The sequence below is a fragment of the Cebidichthys violaceus genome, unplaced genomic scaffold (genome assembly GCF_023349555.1).
Source record: "Cebidichthys violaceus isolate CVI_PGR_0920_01 unplaced genomic scaffold, fCebVio1.0.p SCAF_40, whole genome shotgun sequence".
Classification (NCBI taxonomy): domain Eukaryota; kingdom Metazoa; phylum Chordata; class Actinopteri; order Perciformes; family Stichaeidae; genus Cebidichthys; species Cebidichthys violaceus.
Window position 1 is genome coordinate 733,379 of NW_027176595.1, and position 24,438 is coordinate 757,816.

At 43.5% G+C, this 24,438-nt stretch overlaps 1 protein-coding gene across 2 annotated transcripts; it reads right to left on the reverse strand.

Moving 5' to 3' along the window:
• Positions 1-8,459: 8,459 nt before the first annotated feature.
• Positions 8,460-16,796, reverse strand: pecam1a (platelet and endothelial cell adhesion molecule 1a). 2 transcript variants are annotated; one of them, XM_068728003.1, is made up of 15 exons: positions 16,693-16,796; positions 16,560-16,583; positions 14,614-14,907; positions 13,621-13,917; positions 13,272-13,532; positions 12,861-13,139; positions 12,407-12,703; positions 12,039-12,320; positions 11,378-11,516; positions 11,164-11,231; positions 10,993-11,046; positions 10,343-10,435; positions 10,201-10,257; positions 9,543-9,565; positions 8,460-8,813 (listed from the first exon to the last, which is right to left on the reverse strand). In XM_068728003.1, the coding sequence occupies exons 1-15, from the start codon at positions 16,754-16,756 to the stop codon at positions 8,667-8,669; spliced, it is 2,379 nt and encodes a 792-aa protein (XP_068584104.1). In that variant the 5' UTR covers positions 16,757-16,796; the 3' UTR covers positions 8,460-8,666. The 2 variants fall into 2 exon arrangements, with proteins under 2 accessions (XP_068584104.1, XP_068584103.1); XM_068728002.1 differs by having other exon boundaries at positions 8,460-8,816.
• Between the last annotated feature and the right edge of the window lie 7,642 nt (positions 16,797-24,438).

Here is a 24,438-nt window from a genome sequence, read left to right on the forward strand (position 1 = left end):
ACACAAAGGACTTTCACATTATCATGCACTGTTCAGTTATATGAACACAGTCAGAGGAGGGAGATCACGTGATTCAGGTTATCCCAGCAGGAAATGTTCAATTAATTTCTGCTATGATAGGAGTTGACCTCAGTTCTAAATGCTAATACAAATTATTATCCGTCGCCTCCCTGCACTACTGGTCTCTAAGGCTAAACAAATTAAAGACAAATTGAAGTGGGAGTATTTGAATGTTCACAGCTTGAGGAAGAGACTTTTAGCAACAGCTATTAGGTTTCAAGGTCTCTTATATGGTATTGTGGGGGGGGGGGGCAGATGCAATCCTCCCTCCAGCTTCCCTTCACTCCTCTCCACAGAGACTCACCAGGAGAAAAGAGAACCTCAGCCTGTGGCAAATGTCTGTTTGCTTCAGCCCGGTGTTATGCCAGCTCTTGGACAAACGCCAGAGAGAGAGAGGTCTCTAGCGTTACACATAGTCCCAGGCTGCCCCTGTGTCCTATGATCCGTCAAATTACCAAGAAGTCGGAGTTAAAAAAACATCCAGGTGTGTGGAGCATCGCCAAAGACAATGTTGGCAACAACAGTCATTGACAGAACAGGGATGAAGTCATACGTCTACGTGGCGTCATCGGATTTCTCAATGTGACTTTTTTAGTTGGTCAACAAAGTCCCAGGTCAGGGTTTCAAGGATGTTTACTTTATTAAAAGCTTTAATGCGATCATATCTTTGTGATCAGTGGCTCAGGGACCGTCTTATTCAGCAACATATTGGCTCTTGTTATGGTGCGGTTTTGACCAGACACCAACAATAAAATGCGTATATCTCAGATTTTAATATCTTATATTATATTTACTCAGCAACCTGTTTAGTTATATTGTTTTATTCCTAACATCCAAAGCATTTAGATCGTGTTGCTAAGCTCTCTTTAGGCTGCGAGGACTCAAAGTCTCTCTATATTTTTCTGTTGGCCTGAAATAATTCAGATTTAAGTATAGTGAGACCAGAAAGTGCAGGAATCAGCTCATAAAAAAAATCCACGAGTGTTCATTTTTAATGGCAGAATGTAAACTCCCCACAGGCTTTTAAAAACCCCACATTCCCTGAGAATAAAGTGGAGAATAGAGAGGACATGACCTCATCGCCCTCAATGATAGCTGCAGCCCTGTGCAGGTCAGATTGGATCACATTGTAGACACATGAACACTTGATGCATGCACTCTTTGCTTCTCTGCTGCTTATTTACATGCTGCTTTAAAGGTCTCCTGAATCTGCCACTACTTATAAATCTCTTCTTAAAACTTTATTTAAAAAAAAAAGAAGCTTTTATCACAGTATTCCTTTTTTTTAATTTCCTCATAGGCATCATATGATGTTTTCTTTTTGCCCTTAATTTCTTTAAAAGTCTAGAATTAACAATGAAAAATTAAGATGGGACAGATTTTCACAATAAATGTTTTAATAAAATAAATGCACAACGAGCTGTTGGTAATGTGGTACTTTGGTCCAACGGGAACATTAACAACATTAATCTTTAAACCATCTCAGATCGTCTGTGCTGGTGGAGCTGCTGCTACACACAAGCTCCATCACAAGCAGCCTATCAATGACGCGTTCGCCGTGCGTGATACATTAGCCGCTGTTCATCACAAAGAGCATCGCTATTGATATCTGAGATTCCTGGTATTATTTATTATTTGCATCACTTTACGACAGTTTCTCTGCTCCATGCGGCCAAGTATTCAGGGACAAACTGTTCAGGAAACATGGAGCTGAAGCCAATAGAATGGCAATTTTAATGGCGACTTGTCACAGAGGCTTATCAGTGGGCAATGCATGTTAGAAAAAAGCCAGCTATGCATTCCTTAACACCCGAATGACTCGCGGGAAGCAGGTAGCAGGCAGGTTGGTGACTACATTGCCTAAAAATAAGAGCTGTGAAGCATCCTGTCTGTGTATAGCATGTTATGAATGCAGGCTGCCATCCTCATGAACATTGTTGTCTAAAACGGTCAGTGTATCACAAGTCATACATTTGAATAATCGGATGCTTAAACAAACTGTAGCTTCACAGCTTTGCTGGGACTCTTATCAGGGATTTTAAATAGAAGTGAAGCACACGGTGTCTAGAAAACTCAGACCTTCACAAGAACATCACTGGTTCTGGTCCCATTTTCTCAGATGTCAAAAAGGGTCTGGAATCTAAATGAATTTGAGTTTGGCATTGTGGTCGTCACCATTTTGTATTTTGGCCGTCACCGTCTTATTCTTCGTAGCCAGAAGTGATCATATTTGGAAGAGAGGGTGGAGCTGGTGAGGAGCGAGGCCCGGCAGGGAAAGATAACACAGCAAATGCTGAGTTACCAGCACTAGCAGCTATAGCTCGGTTAACAAGGTGCATCCTTGATTTACATGAAGTGTGATATCAATTGGGATGCTAATTTTGGCTAGATGCCTGAAACAAAATGAACAAAGCTTAAAAAATGAACAACTGACTCCTGAAATGGGACCATAATTTACTAAATAAACATCATGCTGTATTGAAGAAGACTTGAAACTAGCGTTTGAGAAGTTAATACAATAGTATATATCATATAAAATAAGATAATCCTTTATTAGTCCCTAAGCGGGGAAATTGCAGGATTACAGCAGCAAAAAGTGAAATGTGCAACAAGAGATATTAGTAGAGAACAAAACAACAAAAACAAAGCAAGTACAATAAAAAGTCAAACAGTAAAGGCAATAATAAATCACAAAAAAAAAAAAAAAGTTTGAGTGGTTGGATACATATGTGAGGTAGGAAGTATGAAGTGTAAATATTGCACATAAATTAAATACATTGGTATTGATACTGATATTGCACACGAATGAATGAATGAGTGATTTGGTATGTGTGGTGTATTGGAAGCAGTGTCGGTTGTGCAGTCTGACGGCGGCAGGAAGGAAGGACTCAACATTTAAAACCAGAATAGCTATTAGACATCACAACAATCAGATCTGTAACAGATCTTTAATAGAAGATCATGGATATCTGTTCAACTTCCCACCCTCATGGAAGAAATGGAAATCAATATTATAAGTATTAGATGCAGCTGGAAGTTCTTCATATTCATCGCCTTCTGTTTATTACAATTGCAAAGTCAGCATACTGAAGTTACACCAGGTGGCTTATATAGTTTAACTTCCAACTGATACAACAAAATGAATATATTAAGGTTACAGTATGTACTGTTTGAGCACAAATCAATAATAATGCTTCGTATATAAGAAGCATTACTTTTTAATATCATCTTGGAGGGAAACAAATAACCTAACAGACACCAGGGACTCTAAGATAGTGTATTTGAGAAAAACAAATCAATTCTTCCTCTAATATTTGTGTTGTCATGTAAATGAAAGAGCAGCTAACACAGCAAACGCAATATGTTCTCAGTGGAGCCTCGCGCGCATGTAGACTACAAGATCAGTTGGCATGAAGTGAATTCACAAAAGGATGAGCACATTAGAACCAAAAGTAAACTGAGCCGTTTGCTGTTGATACAGTCCAACTGCCTCCTGGTCCTAAAATACATGGCGTGACCCTCATGGTTCCCATGCCTCGAGACTGTTAACCTGTTGAACCCCCAGAGTCATGAGCACATAGTTTCCACGGGAATTGCTCCAGATTCATTACTAAACTGAATGAATAGATATATTTTTAACACCTCATGTTCAAACCTTTTTTGGCCTTTGCTCCCAGATTAAGATTTAGTTTTAGTGTTTAAGACTTTAGAGATCCATTAAAGCTTAAAGTCAGTTTTATTCAGGACAGCCACGTAATTACCCGCTGAATCAGATGGACGCAAGTGTTTTTTTTTCGTCCAGTGGGAAAGTGGCTTTACAGACTTGTTTCTGTTCCCCTGGAGAGCTGTGGTCACATCAGACAGCAGCTAGATATCATTGAATTAAATTCTATGTACATGATCTCAAATAAAACATAAACCTCTGTTCAATTCATCCGGGTCTGAGGTCAAATGTAGGTGTATAAAAAAATGTTTTAAATCATTAATATCGTAGCTATCATGTAGATAACAGGTGCAGACTGCTGGGGGTGAATGAACTCTGGGTAAGTGTAAATTTGTTTTTTGTTCCAAGAGAAGAAGAACTGCTCAGGCCGTGTCTAAATGTTGGCATAAGAGAGGGCGGAGCGTTTGAACCCGTGCACCTCTCGACTGCACATATCCCCTCATAAACACTTTATGCTCAAATATCTTCCAGTGACCCACCGAACCCAGAATTAAAAAAAGGCTTCCAGTAGGGCTTTGAATAAACAGTCCCATGAGAAGGTTCAAAGTTTTTATAGACCGTTTAGAAAAATGATAATCCATCCAGCGGACATGGGTGGGGGGGAGCGTCCCCGTTGGGAGACACTGCTGCTGACATTAGCCGAGCATTGGGGAGCGCCGCCCTGCAAAGAGGCAAAGGCAGTAAACAGACGCAGCAGCTGTCCGGGACTCAGTGAGAGCACTCGGACTCAGACTTAGCACAGAGGGGAGTGGGAGAAGCACCGAGGCTGACTGTTTGTGTGAGGATTGGGTTACCTCAGCCGAAGCCCCGCATCTCTGAAAAAGGAGGTCAGAGGTCAGAAGTTGTGCATACGTGTGCTTAATGTGTTGATGCTCGATTGCACAATCGAGTGTTTCAGCCGGCGGTCAATGAAGAAGAGGACGTGAATCCTCGCTGCAGCGCTGCTCTGAGCGGGTTGCACAAGGTTATGACGAATTAATGTCCTGGATCTGTAGAGCTCAAGCAATTAAAGACGGAGGACACGGAGCAGGTGGACTTACTAAATCTAACCTTTACTCAGCATATGAAGGACAAAAGAGTATTTGAGATAATGGCCAGCCTGAGCTGCCTTTGCAGTCTACAGCACGGTGACATGTGGCTGCTTGTCAATGACAAGAAGACAAAATGTGACAAAGTGTCGGGACGCCCGAAGTGACACCAGCTTCAAAGCTTCACTGATTTGATCTTTACTGGCTCCATTTTCCCACCAGAAAACTGTCAAATGCAGCATTATACAAACACCTGACTTATATAACTTGCATGAATAATTACTGTTCTTCGGTTATATCAATGTACTATTTAATAGGTTCCAGACACAGACTGTGCACCACTGCAGGCACTCATCTCTAACATCCCAGCACGACTCTTTAATGAGCCTCCGACCAGTGAGTGGTATGTAGGAAGACAAATGAGCCATGAAATACCAGCCTTTTGATAAATATCTCTGTGGAGTCCCAATTAATTTTATTGAAAGTTATTTGGAAGGCTTAACATTGAATGGAGGTCGTAGTTTGCATAATGCATCGACCATTTCACAGTTTAAAGCAAATATTCTCTAATAAATCGTGAAGATTAGAAACAATGATTACCAGTTTGACTTATAACCATTCCTCAAATACACCCATTGAATATGAATAAAACATGCCTGTAATAAAACATTGAATTGAACACGTCTCAACTCTTTTGTCTCCTTCATTTGTTCTTTTTCTGCCGCTACAGTTATTAGGGAATTAAGAAGTAATGCTGCACAACCAGACTTCAGTTGATGCAGATAGTCATTTTATTTACATGTCTTTGCTTTGAATCTATGTGATGAAATCACAAACTGTCCTGCAAAGTTGGTAATACATGATATGGCTAATCTTCATGAACACATACATACACACAGTAATGTGAGATATACTGCTGCCTTTGCTCCTATTACTCTAACTGCACCTTGATTACAAGAACGGATTAATACAAAAGTAGTACGTATGTGCAAATTACAATGCATGAAAGAAAAATCATTTCAGGAATTAAATAAACTCATGATGATACTGTTAAATATAAAACCAGATAAAGTTAGGATAATTACACGGTGGCTAAGAACAACTCTGTAACATAAACGTCTGCAGGAGCAGGAGAGATGAGGTCTACGCGATGACCTCATTGCTGCATCTGCAGACAGCCCTGGCCCCATAAGGCCAAGTCAAAGGCAGGATATTCCCAGAATGCATTTCACAGGGGTCAATATGCTAATTTTAGTACAGCGGCCAATGGCAGTTCAGGAGTTGTGCTCCAGATACAGAAGGCGCTGGATCGGGTTACTTGGCGGAGACACGGACAGCGTACGTGCAGCAATAAAGAGGAGACGCTGGACTCTGCTGGGCCTTTAAGACCCTTCTAGCACCCTGACCACATGTCCAAAACCAAGCCGCCTTCCTTAGTTGCCACACAACCGGCCCCATAAGCACCGATCGTGTGACAGAGTTACTCCGGCAGTGGGTGTCTGCTTGTAACAGGAACCCTAAAGGTGTGTCAGGTCACATGACCTCACTCATTGTAGCTTTGGGAACAGCAGTAAATCCACCATCTTCACTCCTGACAGTTATGATCTGTAGGCAGAACAGCACCATCCTTGGGCAAAGTGTTCGGTGTCTGAGACGAGTGTGCACTCAGAGCACCCTCTGCTCTCCAGACAGCCTCACACACGGGTTTGTGGCTGTCGCAAACACGCTGGTTTGAACCATATTCTGTGGTTAAAACAGGTGTTGTATGGCTTTGTGCTTTTGTATTTTGGTCAAATTCATCCAAAAATAAAACCAAAGCAAGCTTAAGCTATATACTTCTTTTCTAACAACTTTGATACCATATATGTTACTCTCCTGTCCCATAGTATCAGTTCCTGTGTGGCCCAGAATATGCTGTTCCCTCCTGTCAAGGCCAACCGCTTAAATAATGTGATTAATTAACCATGAGTCGACCGAGACGCGGCAGTAGCAGCCTTGTTTTCATTTTGGCACGGATCTGAAGTCGTATCCATTCATCGAGGCCTCGGAGGACACCGCAGAGGCCAAGCAGCACACATATCATTGTGCATGTGAGAGCTTCGGGAGGCCCGAGGGAATGGTGCAAACCCTGGAAATATTGTAGCACAGCCCGCCGTCACATATTGTGCACACACTCTGTGAAGCACAACTGCAGCGGTGAACAAAGCTCAGAGGTGGGTGAGGAGGAGAGATCAGACAGTTCTGTGAGCCGGCACAAAACACACAGAAGGAAGAGGAAACCCCAGGCACGCAGATAATGAAGATGAACAATCTATACGTTTGTCGGTGCTAAGAATGGAGATGAAAGCGCGGGAGCCAGTGGCAGGCTGTCGGTGTTAGCTCTGGTGTCAGGTGTTACAGACTCCCACACGGATTTCATCTGCTGTTCAGTGTTCCTAAGAGCTTCCTGTCAAAACGCAGATCCTCATAATCCAGACTGTCGACAGCAGTTGCCGTGTACTGAGTGAACCCAACGTATGCCCTCGAATCCAGGTTCAGCGGCTTTGTAATGTGCTCCGCTTGCCCCGGTTCACCTGCTGACAGGTGCAAAATGTCACAATGACTCGTAACGCCCACAGGTCTTTGTAAAAGGTCAGATCAGTTTCTAAAGCCAAATGAAAGAATAAGAACAATCATTTAGAATCATTCTGAAATAGGACATGAAGAAAGATTATTTAGATGCTTTGCACTCACTAAGAAATAACTGCTAGCATTGCAATAAAGCGACGGTTCTGAAAGACATCGGCTCGTACCAAATGTGCATTCATGAAGATCCAACACTAACTGTTGGTCAATCAGTAGGAAATGAATCTGCAACAGTGAATCCTTTAAGACAGTTTGAAGGCAAAAACAAAGACACCAGTAAAGTGATAATGTTGGACAAATCAACAAATTGAAGAAGTCAACCAGGGTTTTGGGAATGCAACAGCCATTTACTATTAATTATTAATCCAGCCTATTTTATAGGCTCAATCAACAGTTAAAGCAATGTCCGTAACTGGTAGCTGCGGTCATATCCAACACACTTTGACATATAACTCTGACACGCATTATGTTGTTACATTGTGTTCTCAAAGTGTGACTTAAAGTCTTAAAGAGTTCATGCCAATTATGAATGTACATGATCCTCCTCTGCTGTGTGGAGTTTTAGCAAGAGATTTGCGTGCTGAACATATCTGGTGTATGGAGACCTTGAATAAGTTCATGTAATATCATTCAATTAAAGCTTAGATAATGGAACATGAAACGGATATCTGTGAAGGAAACCGATGCTGTGAACAACACGGTGAACGGCGTCCTCGCAGTGAGGCGGATCACAGCCAGGTGGCACTAAGTTTCCACGCAGCGCCGCCTGAAGTCCGTCCTTCTCGTGGTTCAAACACACAGACTCTCACACACAGTCGATGAACGCAGTCACAACCCCGCCACTGAAGCTGCAGTATCACTACTCCGCTCCACTTCAAAGACCTCTCTTTCTATTTGGATTGTGTCACCACTGACACCAGTGGAAGGATATTGACTTGAATGTCTTTTCCTCTGTGGCTGCAACTCACATCCTCTCTGTGCGTCTGGGCAAGAAAACAACCAGAGAAAGGACAGAGGAACACTTCACTTTACAAAAACATTTTTATTTGCCCCTCAAAAGGCAAAGCAAGTGAATCTACAGGGTGGGATGTTTCTTGCAAAGCGTTACAAAAACAAATACAGAAAAAGTACATGAAGAGCTGTTTACGGTCTTTCAGGACTAAAGACTCCAGCTGCATTAACCAGCCGGATAAATAAAGGAATAAATATTCTTGTTGGGCATCAAGTTTTCATTTCCCGTGGTCATCGGTGCCGATGTGAACGCTGTCGATGTCAATCTCATCTATGTAGTCATCCTGGACAATGTGGTCACCGTGGTTACCGTGGTCACTGTGGCGATCCGTGTCATGATTCAGCTGTGCGTACTCCACCGACCCCTGCTGAGAGGGAACAAGGCACTGAAAGAAAGGCGCGGACTGAAAGATCACTGCACGGCATTCATGCCTGTATCGAATGTAACGCAGTCATTCGTCTTGCACGGAAATAAATATAGTATTGAGAATATTTGAACAGCTACGGTTTCAGAGCTGTCTGTCACTTGGTGAGACACAAAGCAAAAATACATATTTACTCAAAGTGTTGGGTAACACTATTTACTCACTATCCATGAGACTGCACTTAGGCACAGTGGCACTTTGAGCTAAATGCTAACATCAACATGCTAACACGCTCACGACATTGTGGTTTTAACCTGCTGATGTTTAGCAGGAACAATGGGAACAACAGTAGAGTGGACTAGTTTCTGTAGACACATCTTTGAATGTTTAGTTGACCTCCTGTGAACTGACTTGAATCCAGTTAACTGGAATTCATTCATCGAAGTGTAACAATTGAACATAATTGCAAAGACACTTCCTATGTAATTATTAGTAAATTATCACAAATTTACAAATCACTTCAGTTACCTGTCTACAAATAATAAAAACGGACTCCACTGGGTTTCTGCTTATTGCACCATGTCTGTCTGTGCGAGGTCTTTCTGAGCAAAGACACAACAGATTCATGAGTGTGTTTCAGCCTTTTTTGTAGTGTGTGCATGCACTGTGTGTGTGATGTGTTTGTGTGTGTGTGTGTGTGTGTGTGTGTGTGTGTGTGTTTCCACTTACAGCATCGGCCTGCTCTGGAACACCTGCGAAAACAAAGCCAGAGGACAAGCTCAGGAAACAAAAGGAGTCTGAGGATTAAAGGAGGGCTCGTATTGTCGTCAGCGCTCCCATGAACAGCTCTCACATGCCTGGAAACTGTGAGCTTATCATGTCGCACACATTCACGCTAATATGTTTGCGCTAACAGAGTCTTTATCTACGAGCAAGTCTCCCCTTAGAGCATATAGAGCAGAAAACATGCCTGCTATGTTATATTGTGTTTTTCCTCTAACTCGGCTGCGTCATTGTTTGTGTCACTACAGCTGACATTTAAACCGTTAGGAGTTATTAGGAGCCAATGACTGAACAATGGATGAGAGTTTCCCCCACCAGTATGGAACAATGGAGTGTTGCTCACTAAGTCTTAACGGATGTACACACTGTTTGGCTCTGATTGTTAGAACAGGAAGTCCTCTTTGACGATAGCAGGAAGTGGACACCTGGCGACTGGGCCTTCTGTTTTAATGGGACATTCTTTCACTAACAATGCAGATGTTTACAGTTGGAGCTGATCCTGTTTCCTGGCGCTTTTCTTTTTCAAACGTCAGCGAGAGGCCTGATTTTCTCTCACCGCATAACGTAAGTGGGATTTGAGCGAAGAGCAGGATGTGAGTCGTACCTTGCTTGGACCTCCGCACTTCGCTGTACACCGTGTCTGTGCCCTTTTTCACCGGAGCTGTCAACAACACAAACACAACTATTTAAGAGCGTGTTTTTCATTTCAAAATGATTAACCTAATAAAATTCAGAGGCAGTCTCACCTCTGTTGGGATCTGCCTGTCTGGTCTGCACATCGGTGTACTGAGGTTCCGGTGGCTTTTCTGGAGCGGTCACGCTGTTCTGGTCCTCAGACTCTGCAGTACAATCCAGTAGCAAGCTGAAGTTAAGCTTCATAGCATTTCATATTATTTCAAATCAAACAGGCAACATTTAAACTATAATGCTGGTGATATTCTATGTACTTTATCAACGATGTGCCAAATATGTAACGTCTGATAAAACTTAAATGTTGTCTAAAAAGCATGAAAAACTACACCCATGAGTCACACTGTTGCACTGGCTGACGTGTTCCTTTATCAAATTAACGCTGACATCTTGAGTTAATCCCAAACACATTGCTCTGCAGCTGAAAATACTCACTAGTGAACCAAATGTGTAAAAATCCGCAGCTGAAAATAGTCCCCCACAGACACATTATTTACTCCTCTTCAAGTGACGTTTGCTAAAGGCTACAGAGACCAGCTGTCGCAGGAAATGACTTATCCTTTATAATAAAGGGAAAGGTGTTCCCTTTTTTTTAAGATTCACATCTTCAGTGGCAGAAATGATTGGCGACAGACTAACACATTGTTAGTTTTGTTCTTTTCGTGGGATTTGTTGACAAGTTAAAAAGCGTCTACACTCTACTCACCCGAGCCTGATACATGTTCACTCCAAACACTCTTTCCAATCATGCCTGGAGTGACTACACAGAGAGGACACAAAACATAGCACCAGACTCCTTTTAAAACTACTTTACCAACTCATATTTTGCTCTTACAATCTGCAGCTCAGTATTTCAATCAGCATGAAGAGACTTTACCATTGGCAGCGTCGTTGACCTCCGTCTGGGTGAGGCTCAGCCGCTCCGTTTTGGTGCTGGCTGACTTCCTGAGAAGAGGTGGACACAAAACACAATCAGCTTTTTAAAACAGGAAACTGTGGGGGCGTCACCAACTATACCTACTCTTGCTACTAAAGTTTGCTTCACTTTCTAAACACAGATTTTGAGTAAGAACATGAGCAATGTTACTTACACTGACAGCTCGCCAGTTCTCTTCCTCTTGAATAGAAGGAGGCGTCTTTTTAAGGCCATGATGAGGATCAATGCCAGAATGAGCAGGATGCAGACGACAAAAACAGCGATGAGACCTTTCTTCCAGCCAGCCATATTCACTGCAGAATACATTTAAATGAAATATAGGGATGGGTATGAATTATATTATAATTTGATTATCAAACACAGTTTACCTTTCACTTCTGGGTATACATATATCCATCATTTAATCAAGTATTTATTTACTATTTTATCCAATAATTTGTATGTAATAATTTCCTCAAGGTCTATACTTCACACTCATAATGGCTCAAATATGTATAGTCGGTCTGAAAGTATTCTTATAACTGCTGAGTCAAAACACAATCTGTGTACCTTTATGGTGAATCGCTTTTACAACCAAATTCATATTCTTCTTTTTCCAACCACACAATGTTACCATGTCTTGTGAAACTCATTATATTCCATGTTTAAAAAATAAATTAGAAACTTGTCGAACTCAAAACACATTTAGACTTTATCACACAAAAGTCCTCACTTTTTTTTACAAAACATCCGTTCTCTCTGAAACGCTACTTGGTCCTGACAAAGGTAGGCATCGATGACCATCACCTCTGCTGCTAACTGAAGAGAAAACACACCTCTGATCATGACGGTGAGGCTTTGTTTGGTTTCGTTGGCCGGGTTGTTGCCCACGCAGTAGTACTTCCCTCTCTGCTCTCCTCTGACGTTGCTGATGCTGTAGGACTCCTCCCGTTTCTTGGAGGTCTGGGAGAAGAGAGCGCCCTCCGTCTCAGCGTGGAACCAGGAGAAGCTGATGGGAAGAGTGCCTCTCTGAACAGAGCAGACGAGGGTCATGTCCTGCCCCTCGGAGACGTCCCCCGCGCCGGGTTGCACGATCAACACCGGCCTTGAGACAGGCTCTGCGTGGAGTTAAATGCACGTTAGACCAGCTTTTTTTTTAGCACGTTAACATCAATTTGTGTCAATGAGTCGTCATCCAACACACCTATAATGATTGAACGTAGCAGCTGTTGCCCTGTTCCTCTCATTGGAGGCCTGTTTTCACCGTTTCTCGCGTGGCACAGAAAGTTATTTAAGTCTGAAGTCTTGTAGATGGCTGAGGAGTTAAAGATGGCCGCCTCCCCGGGCTTGCTCACCACGCTGGTCTTAGCCAGCCTGTCAGGGCCGTTCAGGGTGTAGATGATGGGCAGAGTGCCACTGTCGCTGTGACAGAGCAGCTGGAAGTGCTTTCCCAACACCAGCGTACCCCCCACCACACTCAGCATGGGTTCGGAAACAGGAACTGGGGAATCAGACAATTAGCCGCTTAGTCATTGCAAGAGAAAAGAACAAGACAAAGATAAAGAAGAGTCGACGGCCACGCTAGCAGCTCCATGAGGCCGTACTTGCAGCTAAATGCTCATGTCAGCGTGCCCAAATTCACGCATGTGATGACTCGCCTTTTGCTTCGACAACAGCTGCTTGGCTTTCTTTCTCTTTAACGTTGTGCCTGAGAGCCTGGGCTCTACAGGTGTAGTTGCCATTTTTAGAAGGTTGTGCCACAGCGACGTATGTCTCTGCACTGGTGAGCTTGACGTTATCTTTGTAGATGGAGAACTGTATGCTTTCATTGCCGATCCTCTCAGGAACATAGATGGAGACAGAGCAGGTCAGTTTGAAGCGGCCCCCCTCAAATATGTCTGTGGGATTCACAGTCAGTTGTGGCTTTGAAAAGAGCTCTGTTGAAGTGGCAGACAGCAGAAATCAAGAGTTATATGATGAACATGTGGAGTACTCTTTAATTATGAAAATAGAAGAGGCTTTAAACGTATGATATTAGACACTTTATGACAAAGTTATCCAGTCCTTGCCTTTGACTGTGATCGTTTTATTTGTTTCTTTCTGCACGTTGCCCCACTCTGCCTTGCACACAAGCTTCCCAGAGTCGCCTTCTTGCGCAGTGAACCGATGGCTGAGGCCGACTGGGGCTTTCTTGAGGATCCTCCTGTCCCTCGTCAGGAACACGTCAATGTTCTTCGGTGGATTCACCACTTTACAGACCACCTCCATTACCTCACCCTCAAAGACTTCCGTCGAGGGCAGCACGTTCATGATCGGGGAAATGTAGAGTTCTGTAAGACACAACGCTGGAAGAGTCAATCCCACAAGCCTCATTAAGCAATCTTTTCTTGGAGACATATCAGCTCTTGAACTAATAACCTTTGACGATCACTAGAATCTCGTCGCTGCGGTTGGAGCGTCTGGACCCAGAAACCAAATTGACCTCATAGTCACAGTACAGGACGCTGTCTCCAACACTCCTCAGGACCAGCGTGGTCTCTGATGAGTTCCCAGTGCGCGCCGTCTGCTTTATCCTCTTCAAGTCTCCGTCCCTAAATCTCTGGTAAAAGCTGAAGGTGAGGGATCCTTTCTCTTCCGGAGCACTGCAGCTGGCTGTGAACTCCTCACTCTCATAGGGTGAAGTCTTATTCAAATACAGAACGGGGGTCTGCAGGCCTGAGGAGAGGAAGTAAAGCCATTACTGTTTGTTCAGATGTAACAGTACACATATATGAGCTGCCTGCGTACGACGTGTGAAAATTCCGTATTTGCCAGAACTTTCTCGAATCAATCAATTGAAGTGCCTTTTTCCCAAGGGTTTGTGTTTTAGCCATTAACCTTGTTGTTATGCTGCAGGGGATTTTAAAACAGGGTTCTTATCTTCTACAATTAAAAACTGAAATTATTATTTTTACTGCATCTATAGTTTGCTTATTCTTTATCCTTTTCAGATGTCCTATTCCTTGAACACAACACCAAGAGCATATTTTAAGAGTTGTGGCATAACTTTTTTTTTACAAAATAACAACGCAGCCAGAATCTTCACTGTGATTGATATTTAACTCAAGAAAGTCTGAAAGTGTTTTTTCTTATACTGCAGAAGGCGGAACGTCAGTCTTAAATCTGTCGTGCTGTGGAAAATGGCTGACAGTGTTGTGAATAATTCATCAATTGAAGAAGAAAAAAAAATACCACTAGTTTTGTCCAACGGGTTTATGTTGATCTTTCATCCCCAAACATGCTGATATATGGAAGAATTTCAGTTATATTATCTCATTTGTTCATGTTATACTATCTTGTCAGACAAGAGCAATAACAACAAACAAATGTAATCAAATAAAAACAAATAAACTATCGTAGCAATATGTATACCTGCGACGTCGAGTTTTTTGCTGAAGCTGCCTTTGCTCTTGTCCTTGACTGTGACTCGACACTCATAACTTCCAGAGTCAGCTGCCCTGGCCGGGTCCAGTTCATATGTGATCGCGTCTTCTTTGGTGGTGGAGGAGTAGACGGGGACGTCGTCCTGTCTGAGCTGGAAAGCGTGTTTCAGGTGAGGGATGTTGTCGTGACTGACTCGGACCTGGCAGCGCAGGGTCACCGGTGTCCCGCTCTGAACTGTGCTGCTGGGTAGGATTGTAAGGTCAACGGTGTCTATAGTGTACGCTGTAGGTCCAAAATGTCACACACACACACACACACACACACACACACACACACACACACACACACACACACACACACACACACACACACACAAACACACACATACAGACAGACACACAAACATGCATGAGAAAGGAAGAATGGTCTTGTTTGTGTAAAAAACCAACATCAGGTACTGAGCGAGCAACACAATCCACCAGTCAGGGTCTATTATTCTCTCCATAATAATAGGTGAAGTCTGAAGGACGGCACTCCCTGGCCTCCAGTCTGCTGCTCAGAAAGCAGGAGCTGCTGAAGGAAGGAAAGGGCTTCAACAAACAGCGTCTGACACCCCCCCCCCCCCCCCCCCCCCACACACACACACACACACACACACACACACACACACACACACCACCACCACCACTGGGAGAGCTGTGTTGATTTATCCCAGCTTCTGCTCTCCCTCTGCAGCAACAGCACTGTGTGTAACCTGCCTCAACAATCACTTAGTCCACATCCTCAAAGTACTGCGGTTAGTGTGGGCTCAGTGATGGAGTGTGACTGAGGCAGTACAAGACTAACTGCTACACTGTGCAAATACATATGTAGAGCGAGAAAGTTCATTCAAAGCTCCGTAGGCATTACATTTAAATGATTCGGTCAAATAACACATACTGGTCCAGCAATTATAAAGGAATAGTTCAACATGTTTGGTGATACACAGACTGGCATTTGTTTTAGAGATAGATGAGAATATTGAAACCACTCTACGCTAAATATAAAGCTTGAGACTTAAGTTTATTAGTGAGCTTTAGAGGTGCTAGTAGGCTAACGCACTGAATTCAAACAAAAACACTTCAGGTAGCAAAACCTGTTAAGGAAAATCATGGTTGGCCTTAAAATAACTACGCAAACTAAGTAAGATGTCAACAGCGTGACATAAGTAAACACGTCACAAACACTTTGGGACATGAGTTAGTGTTCAGTCTTGTGTTTGTTTGACCCATCAGCCTCCACCTCCACCCACAGTGCAGGGTGTGTTCATCATCACACACATTCTCAAAGTGTCTAATAATGAAGTGGATGTGTTTACATTGGAGTCACTTGAAAGCCCGGTGCATCTCATCCAGACGCTAATGGTTGCCCTGTGCGTCAGTATCAGAGGCCGAGGGGCACAGAGCGTCAGTGTTTGACGCCCTGGAAATGACAACAGGCTTTTCCAGGCTTCATGCTAAGCTAAGCTAATGGCCTGCTGCGCTGTTGTCGTTTATTGATCGGACACACGAATCAATTTATTCATCCAACTCTCTGCAAGAAGTGTGTTTCCCAAAAATGTTAAATTATCCCCAAAAAAACAAATAAGCATTTAAATTCAAACACATGTTTGAAAGCTATTCACAATTTGTGAGGTTCATTCAAACTGATTTGAAAGATTACCCAGCTTCACCTGAGCAACTGAAAATATCTTCAATGAATCTCACGAAAGACTTTGAAATATCAAGGAGGCCAGGAGAGCAGGATACAATGCCCACCTCGCAGTTATTATATAAAAAATAGCTTTCTTCTCAAATACAGCGAGGACTGGATAACCTGAAACTGTCTCTGAAGAAACTACAGTCATTTAGACCACATGTTTAACAAGAGTCAAATGCACACAATGCAGTACTTACACGACTGTCCTCTGGCACTCTGCCCTGTGTTCGGAGGAAAAGAGAGAGAGACACAGAAGTGAGAGTCTGGAGATTTGGTTTAACTGAAGGAACATTGTTTATCCTGGAAAGCAGCACAACAGTGGGTCCTTACACAAGTGCAGGAGGCAGGTGAGGAGCAGCAGCAGCAGCGGCGGGCTGGGGGGTCTGGAGTCCATCCTGAGCGCCGGTGGTTCACTGCTGTAAGATTCAAATACAGCTGCGGGGCCGACAAGACGGAGGCCAGAAGGGCCAGTCAGAAGGATGAGGGAGGGCCGTAGGAAGGGAGAGGTGGAGTGGGTGGTGTTTCGGGCATTAGTGGTGGTGAAGGGGGTTGGGGGGAGGGGGCTCCTCGTCTTATCATACCCACTTCTTGTGCTGCTTGGCCGACCAGGAAATAGCTGTTACTTCCTCAGGAATCTAGCATTTAACGTGTTACAAAAAAAAAGAGCCTCACAAAGTTCTCCCCTCTCCCTCTGGTTAGGATGTCTCTCACATAACTCAACCGTTTGATATGGATGACAACCATTTTGAGCTATGGCTTCATTTGGTAACATCAGAGACTGGACTGCTTGCTCTCCGGATAAATAAAACAACAAACGCATCAGGAATTATGCAATAACCTAAAGGCTCCACTCTCACCTCCTAAATTGTTAATGCAGTCCGCTGTTTCTTTGCTGAACTGCAGCGATTCCTCCCGAGTCTGTGGTCCAATCTGTAATTAGATATATCAAAACATTCAGTGTTTTGACAACACCACCTACCACCTTACACCTCGTACTTATTCATCTGCTGCTCCAATGCTGCTCCAATGCAGAGTGAATCATTTAGAGGACACAAACTAAGATCTTAGTAGCTGCAGAGCGCGTAGAGATGATTTATATATGACCAAGTATTTGGGCAATTTGGGGAGGAATACACAACGTTAGGGGAAAGTCAGATTAATTATGGCTACAGCGTGAGATATTAATCCTGCACTTGATCTACTATCCAATCAAAAGAGAAATGTAGACTTGAGAAGCCAGGCACTATTGGACAGGTGTAGATTAATCTCATAACGAGTATTGTAATCGTTGTGTATGCGTTTCATCGTCAAATTAAAAGCCTTGGGCTGTGTGGTTCCTCTGGAGAATCACTCACTATTTCCCACAATATCACAAGCAACAAGCACAATGTCAATATCACAGACTGCAATGTCAATGTCAGCTCCTGTTGTCACACATGCACATATTTTAATACTGAGAATGTGGTCACAAATTGCAGTTAAGTACGCAACTCTGTGCAGCGTCCTGCAGTCCTTCACTGTGACCACTAAGAGCTGCTGAAGACCAACAGGAGAACGCTCTGCTCATATCTGCATACTGCTCCCAGTCACTTTCAGCGGTGCCACATTTCACAAACAAAATATGTCTTCAGGCTGTGCGCAAGTGCATTTTATCGTCTGCAGAGCAGAGGTGACCTTGATGGGAGACCGACCGCCCATGTTATTCCAACACACACGCACTAAGTCCTTTCTGATGTCTGCTGTCATCGCTGCGTGAATGACACCAGTCAGCATCAGTGAGGCGTCTGCTCAGGCTCCTGTTCGGTCCACAGACCAGTTCATCCTGCTGCTGATGGAAGCCCGTGGTTCATCAGAGCTCACTCAGCTTTCTGTTGAGCATTTTAAAAAACACAAAGACGCAGTCGGGCGTTGTTCTAAAATGTGAAGCGTTTGAATCGGATGTTCATTCAAAGTAAGCTAACATGCTATAGCCTCCCATCATGTTTCCATTCAGTTCTCAGGTATTCTGGAGTCCACTCAAATACACAACATTACTTTGCTAAACTTCTCCCGCAATTGCTTAATCATATTTTTGAATAAATAAATGAACCCAACTACAAGTATCCCTTTGAAAGTTGTGTGTCTGCAGGAAACGCATGCAGCCCCTCAAACTGAGCTCACTGCTTCGCCATATTTCCTCTGAATATGAATTTATTAGAGAGGATTAGAGTTTAACTGTGCATCAGCTGGATACACACTCAGAGGTTGAGCGGAGAGAGGCTGGTTTGGAGGTGTTAGCGCTGGACACTGGTAATGATGCGATAACTTGACATTATGATCTGCAATTATTTTTGACTTCTCGACGCATCGGCTTGATTTCTCCTCCTTCAAAACGCAGCCCACTTCTAAAAGTGACTCACTCTGCTGGATGATAGTCCCTGCATGCATTCACTGTATGTTCACGACTGTAAAGAGAGTGTTGCATTGAAGGGGGAGATTGATGGCGGCCATGGTGGCGCCATTGACACCGTCAGTTCTCGTTGGGTCCAGGGCGGCGGTGTGATGGATGTTTTCGCCCTGGGCTCCGTCCTGCCAGCGCCTCTCTCTGACTGCCAAACAGGTTCTGGCTCTGCTGCACACTGTAATATGGATCCCGGGCGTGTTGAGATTCGACCATCGCAATGATGCTTATCAACACAAACAATATCGCCTTTAGCCAGAGACAACGGGAGAAACAGCTTCCTGAATCAAGGCTCAAATTGAACACAATGAACTGTGCTGATGTCTTTCTGACTTAAATAAAGACGTCCTACTGTACACGCGTCTGAAGACGGGGTGAAAAAATGTCTTTGGACCTTATTTAGACCTATGGGAAATGTTTCAGGGTTAATGAAACACAAGATGACATTTTTTTTATTTTTACTCTGAGGAAAGAATCTTCAGGTCTAATTACAAGCAATCAGTTCAGGCTTAGTGGAAAATGTAGCCTGAACAGTCATGCAGTCATGGTTTTATCTGACACATACCGGAACAAATGGTTTAATATGACAAACCAGAGGAGAGGAATTGGAAGTGGGACAGAAGCACAAATTACTGTTTGAAAATGAATTTGTTTGTGTACAGAAATGACTTGGCATCAAGGTTTTGGTTATAATGACTATTTCCTTCAGCTTAAGGGAGCTTCGTCATCATGGTGAAGATAAAGAAAACACTTGGTTTCGATTACTTCCTTTTCTCAGTTGGAGGACTTCCTCACTTGGATGTAAACATTTGACTGAAATGACTGATGCTGCTGTTTCGTCTTGCGACGACAGTCTCGTAAAAACTCTTTTTGCGATATTTTAACTTCCCAAAGTTTTTCTTATGTGCAAATAAAAATATGTGACCCACTTTAACGGAACTTTAACGTATGCGAGACCTTCACCTCCACAGTGTGTTTGCGGTCTGCAGATCTGTCCGACTGACTGCTGTTGACTTTAAAAGCCTCCATCTTCTCCTCTCTGGCACGGTGTGTGTTTTGACAGAGTGCAGCCAGTTGCGTCCCCGGAGAGGATCCTCCGCCTCACATCGGGGGCAGGGTGACTGCAAACATTGTGGATGAAGGACAACATGGAGATGTTTCTGCCTCTGGCACAACAGCCTGCAGGAAGCAGGGAGCGTGTTGCTACAAGGCAAAGCTTTGAGGTTACGAGTCCCACACAACCTCACGCCCAACCTCAACTGCATCATTCTTTCACTAACTGTCAGTTCAACATCGCTGTTCTGCCTCACTAATATATTTAACTTCCTATCCTCTTCTCTCGCTGCTGTATTTATCTTTCTAAATAGGTCTTATGACTGACTTTCTCTCACTCTCTATCTCTTTCTGTCCTCCTCACTCCACCCACCTCATATCTGCTGAATCAATAATAAATGATCTCGTAGGCTTGGCGGTGACAGGCTCTCTGCATCGACTCTCTCTCAGGGTAACTGTGGAGAATCAGACAATGCTCCGGGTCCTGGTACAGCAGCAGCTTTACAGCGGGACAACGAAGCAGAGGGGACATAAAGGAGAGTCGTGCTCATCGTTCCGTGCTGCAGGTCATTAACGGTGAGCTCTCACGGATGTGTGCTTCAAACCTCCCCGATGCATGCGTGTATCCGTGGCGTGCAGTATGTGGACAGCTCCATCTGAAACTCCACGGGGGGGAAGGCTATTGCTCTGAGAAGCCTGCTGTGTGCTCACTCCCCACAAGAACCTGGATCCAAGGCCTCCTGTGTTCACATGCTGGTTTGATCAGGAGCCTAATTCTTTTTCTCTCTCTCTCCACCGCCTTTTTACAGTGAGATCCCCTGTGAGAGTCACCGTGCTGAAGTGTCCTTGAGCAAAAACACTCGAGGGGGCACAGTGCTGCTGCAGACCCCGGTGAGACAGAGCGAGGCAGCGAGAAGATCACATCTGTGAGACTCTCAAAATCTACTATGCAGGCACCAAAGAACATAAAAACTGATTGCCCTGTAACTCAATCAGTTCTTCTGAAGCGGCTCATCTTTTCTTCTCATTGCGGGGCGACAAGAGAGGACCTTAGAGGCTGCGATCTCTAAAACTAGAGACGTGTTTCCGTACAAAGAAAATCTGAGAAAGCAAATGCTTATTAATGTGCATTTCCATCCACACCTGTTATGCGAATATTAGGAGCTGTGTGCATCAAGATAAATAGCTCGTGGTGCTAATTCTCCAGCTCGGTGCCATTAAGTCATTGCAGAGGAAGAGGGTACAACAAGATGAGGTAATTAAAACCTCAAACAGTGGGAAACCATGTGGATAATGTAAAGGTAATATGACATTTCTTTTCATGTATTCATTTGAAATAGGTTAAAGTCTCATTTCTGAATACAGCCTGATGAAGGTAGGGGGTTGGGTTTCACACGCTCAATATCAACTCACAATCACTGGCCCACAATAAAAACCCAAACTTTTGCATATCTGTTTGACTCGAACATTTGGAGACCGATGTAGAATCAGCTGCCGAGGATCCTCAGCGTTGGAAAAAGCTCTAAATAGCCTCCTCTGAACAGAGGCTCTCCAGAGAGGCAAGTCTTTCTTTGGGGTCTCATACGTCATGAGACGGATGCTGGTTCATCTTCAAAGCAAAGTGCTGACACACTCAAGTCAAGAAGACTCTGCACAGCAATGAGGATGGGGAGTCGGAGAAGAGCCTCATGATCCGTCATGCAGGCCTTATTGTCACCGCTCAGACCTCAGACGCTCACGCAACGCAGAGTTTTTGCATCCAGTGTTGCAAAAAACCCTGTTTTGTATTCTAGCCCAGTAAACACTGATCCCATGTTCTACTCCCACCAGTCACTGCAGTGTGAAGTTAACAGCTCCCAATAGAGAGCAGGGCTAAGTTAATCGGGAAGGTTCTGATTAAAGCATGCATTTAACCTCCGTGTTGAGCTCTGTTAAAGTCCTGTGGTCTCTTCTCGGTGAAAGGGCATCTGGCAGAACCCACTCACAATCAATACGAGCAGTATTCATCAGCTCTGCTCAGGACTCATTTAGAGCTATAGAAACTCTAAACGAATGTGTGTGTGTGTGTGTGTGTGTGTGTGTGTGTGTGTGTGTGTGTGTGCGCTCTGACAGTAGGAATACTGAAATGTTTCAGGTTGCAAGTGTGTTCAAGAGTCTGAAACTTGTAAAAAGGTGCAGTGTGTAAAATGTAGCCATGGGCTCCAAATAAAGAGGGGCCAGCATTTCACATCTCAACCGGGTCCATGCAATCTAACTCCACCAAGCTGCTGAAACTGAGAGCCGGTCGAAATAACATTGCTATCTTACAATCTTCACGTGTGTCTATAGTTACATTGGCTCTTTTTGTTTACTGTGCCACAAACGTATGGGATGTACGGTCTGTACATTGTTTTTTGCATTAGATCCAAATTCAATCGAGAAAACGATTTTAGTTTCGTGCTCCCCACCACCAGGAGGATACTTCTCTGGGAGCAGAGTGGTGGCAGCTCCAGAAGACAGACCTTCATCCAGAGCAACCCTCACCGGTGGTCTGATCCAAAGGGGGATTGTCCCGACACCCCCGACAGACCAGAACACTTTCTGGTAAACAGGTTAGACTGCCGGCGCTGTGTTGTTTCCTGGTGGCAGCGAAGATGAAAAGAAACATACAAGTAGTTTTCACGTTTCTGCCACTTTGGATCTAATCCAGTAAACAGACTATCCAACCGTACGCGGACCCTGTACCTTTAACGGGTTTGACGAGCCCTCAGGGCAGCTCTACTTCCTCTCATGTTGGACTGAGCACAGACCGGACGCTACAGTGACTCACTATCACCTCTTGAGGTACAAGTCATATTACAAGACAGGACCGGCTGGGACTAAATATCAATGAAACGTAAAACATAGACGTTTGACATAACGCCAGCACTGCTACTTTGTCACATTCTGTTAATTTTTTGACTGCTTTAAACTAAACTTCTTGCCATATCTTACACGTTGTACCTTTAAGCTTCTGTTTTTACTGTTGGAACATGAAACCACTCTGCAAACACAGACATGATTTCAGTTGGAGGAACAATACTTGGCATTTTTGCTTATTTTCTCAGTAAATGTCAATAACAGCCCATTTTGAAAAGGAAAATACCAGCACACAGGAGAGAAGCAGTTGGAGAAAGTGTCTAACTAAAAGGGAAGTGAGGTTAAGACATTTATTTCAGTGAGTTAGCACAGAGCATTGCATAACTCCCAGTCTTGGCTGGTGTTGGCCTTTATAGCAGAACATTTGGGAGGAACACTAATTAGCTGGAAAAATCGTTGGACGGAATTAAGTTAAAATGGATGTTCTATAGGCTTCCAGTTGCCCTCTGCAGCTCTTGGCAAACTAAATGCTGAAAATGACAACATGATTTTTAAGCTTGTGTTTGTTTCAGTGGATGCATATATTACAGAGTACTTAGTCTGTTAGTCTCATCAGAAAAAAAAAAAGTCAATCAACTGTCCTTGAAACAAAAAGTCTAATTTACTGCCAACAAGCTGCTGTCACAAGAGACCCAGCAGTGACTGCAGCGGCCCGGTTCTGCAGCACCATTGATGACAACACTCTTAAGAATAGGTGTGAACATTTGTTTTTTTGCAATGGGTTTTCCCAATGTCACTGTTTGCAAAGGAAAATAAAAGTTTACAGATCTCTCTAAACGTCCTGGAATTGATGGAGTTGTTGTATACGTGAAAACCAAAGACACTTTGTCTGGTGTTTGAGTTGCAACAACTCAAAACCTGTAAGCATGAAAAGTGTTTTTTTGTCGTTTGCTTCTTTGGGGCAGTTCACTTTTCTTTATCTGTATCAAACTCAGCCAAGCTCCGATTTGTCTAGGATGAACAGCAATATGTTTGCCAAAATATTAAAGCTAGCGTTGGCAATCTTGAGAAACTAGCAAGAGTACACAGGATTTAAAGTTATCCAGTCAAACAAACCAGCCCAGTGTAGCCAACTCTTTACTAATACAAGTAGACAATAAAAGTAAAATCTGGCTTTAAAAGTCGCCAGGTCGGCTAATTCAGGCCTTCCTCCAAAGCCACTCCCCCAAATTATTCAATATGAACGTTATCAACGAACACGGCTGATGTTAGTCGTCACAGCTGTCAAGCTAGCAGCTTGTGGAAGACTCCAATCACTACATTGATTACAGTTCTGCAGCCACAGATACAGGATTTTATTCTCTGTTCTTTTTGTCAGATCCTTTGATTCTTTGATTGCCGTCAGGATGTAATGAGAACTTCAACAAATAAGACAAAAATGGTTTTGAAGAAGGTTACCAACCCCGGCCTTTAAATGTTGCAGGAGAGACCTTGCATGATTCAATTTGAGTGAACATGCATCTATTTCTCTGCACACCTGTGTGGAGAAATTTGTTCCATTTCACAATCTTTACTTTTTATTTCATCATCTGCTTCAGAAAGCGTAGAGTGGATGTGCTCCACTCACAATCGAGGCTCAGGATGAGGAACAAAGGCTCATCAAGAAACCGCACCACACACACACACACACACACACACACACACACACACACACACACACACACACACACACACACACACACACA

Bases quoted from the DNA above. Each gene is read 5' to 3' on its own strand.
- pecam1a (XM_068728002.1), bottom strand. From the start codon at position 16,756: ATGGACTCCAGACCCCCCAGCCCGCCGCTGCTGCTGCTGCTCCTCACC. The intron at 14,908-16,559 runs GTAAGTACTGCA...TTGGACCTACAG, and splicing joins GAGTGCCAGAGGACAGTCGT to CGTACACTATAGACACCGTT. The intron at 11,047-11,163 runs GTAAAGTCTCTT...CTCTCTGTGTAG, and splicing joins GGTCAACGACGCTGCCAATG to TCACTCCAGGCATGATTGGA.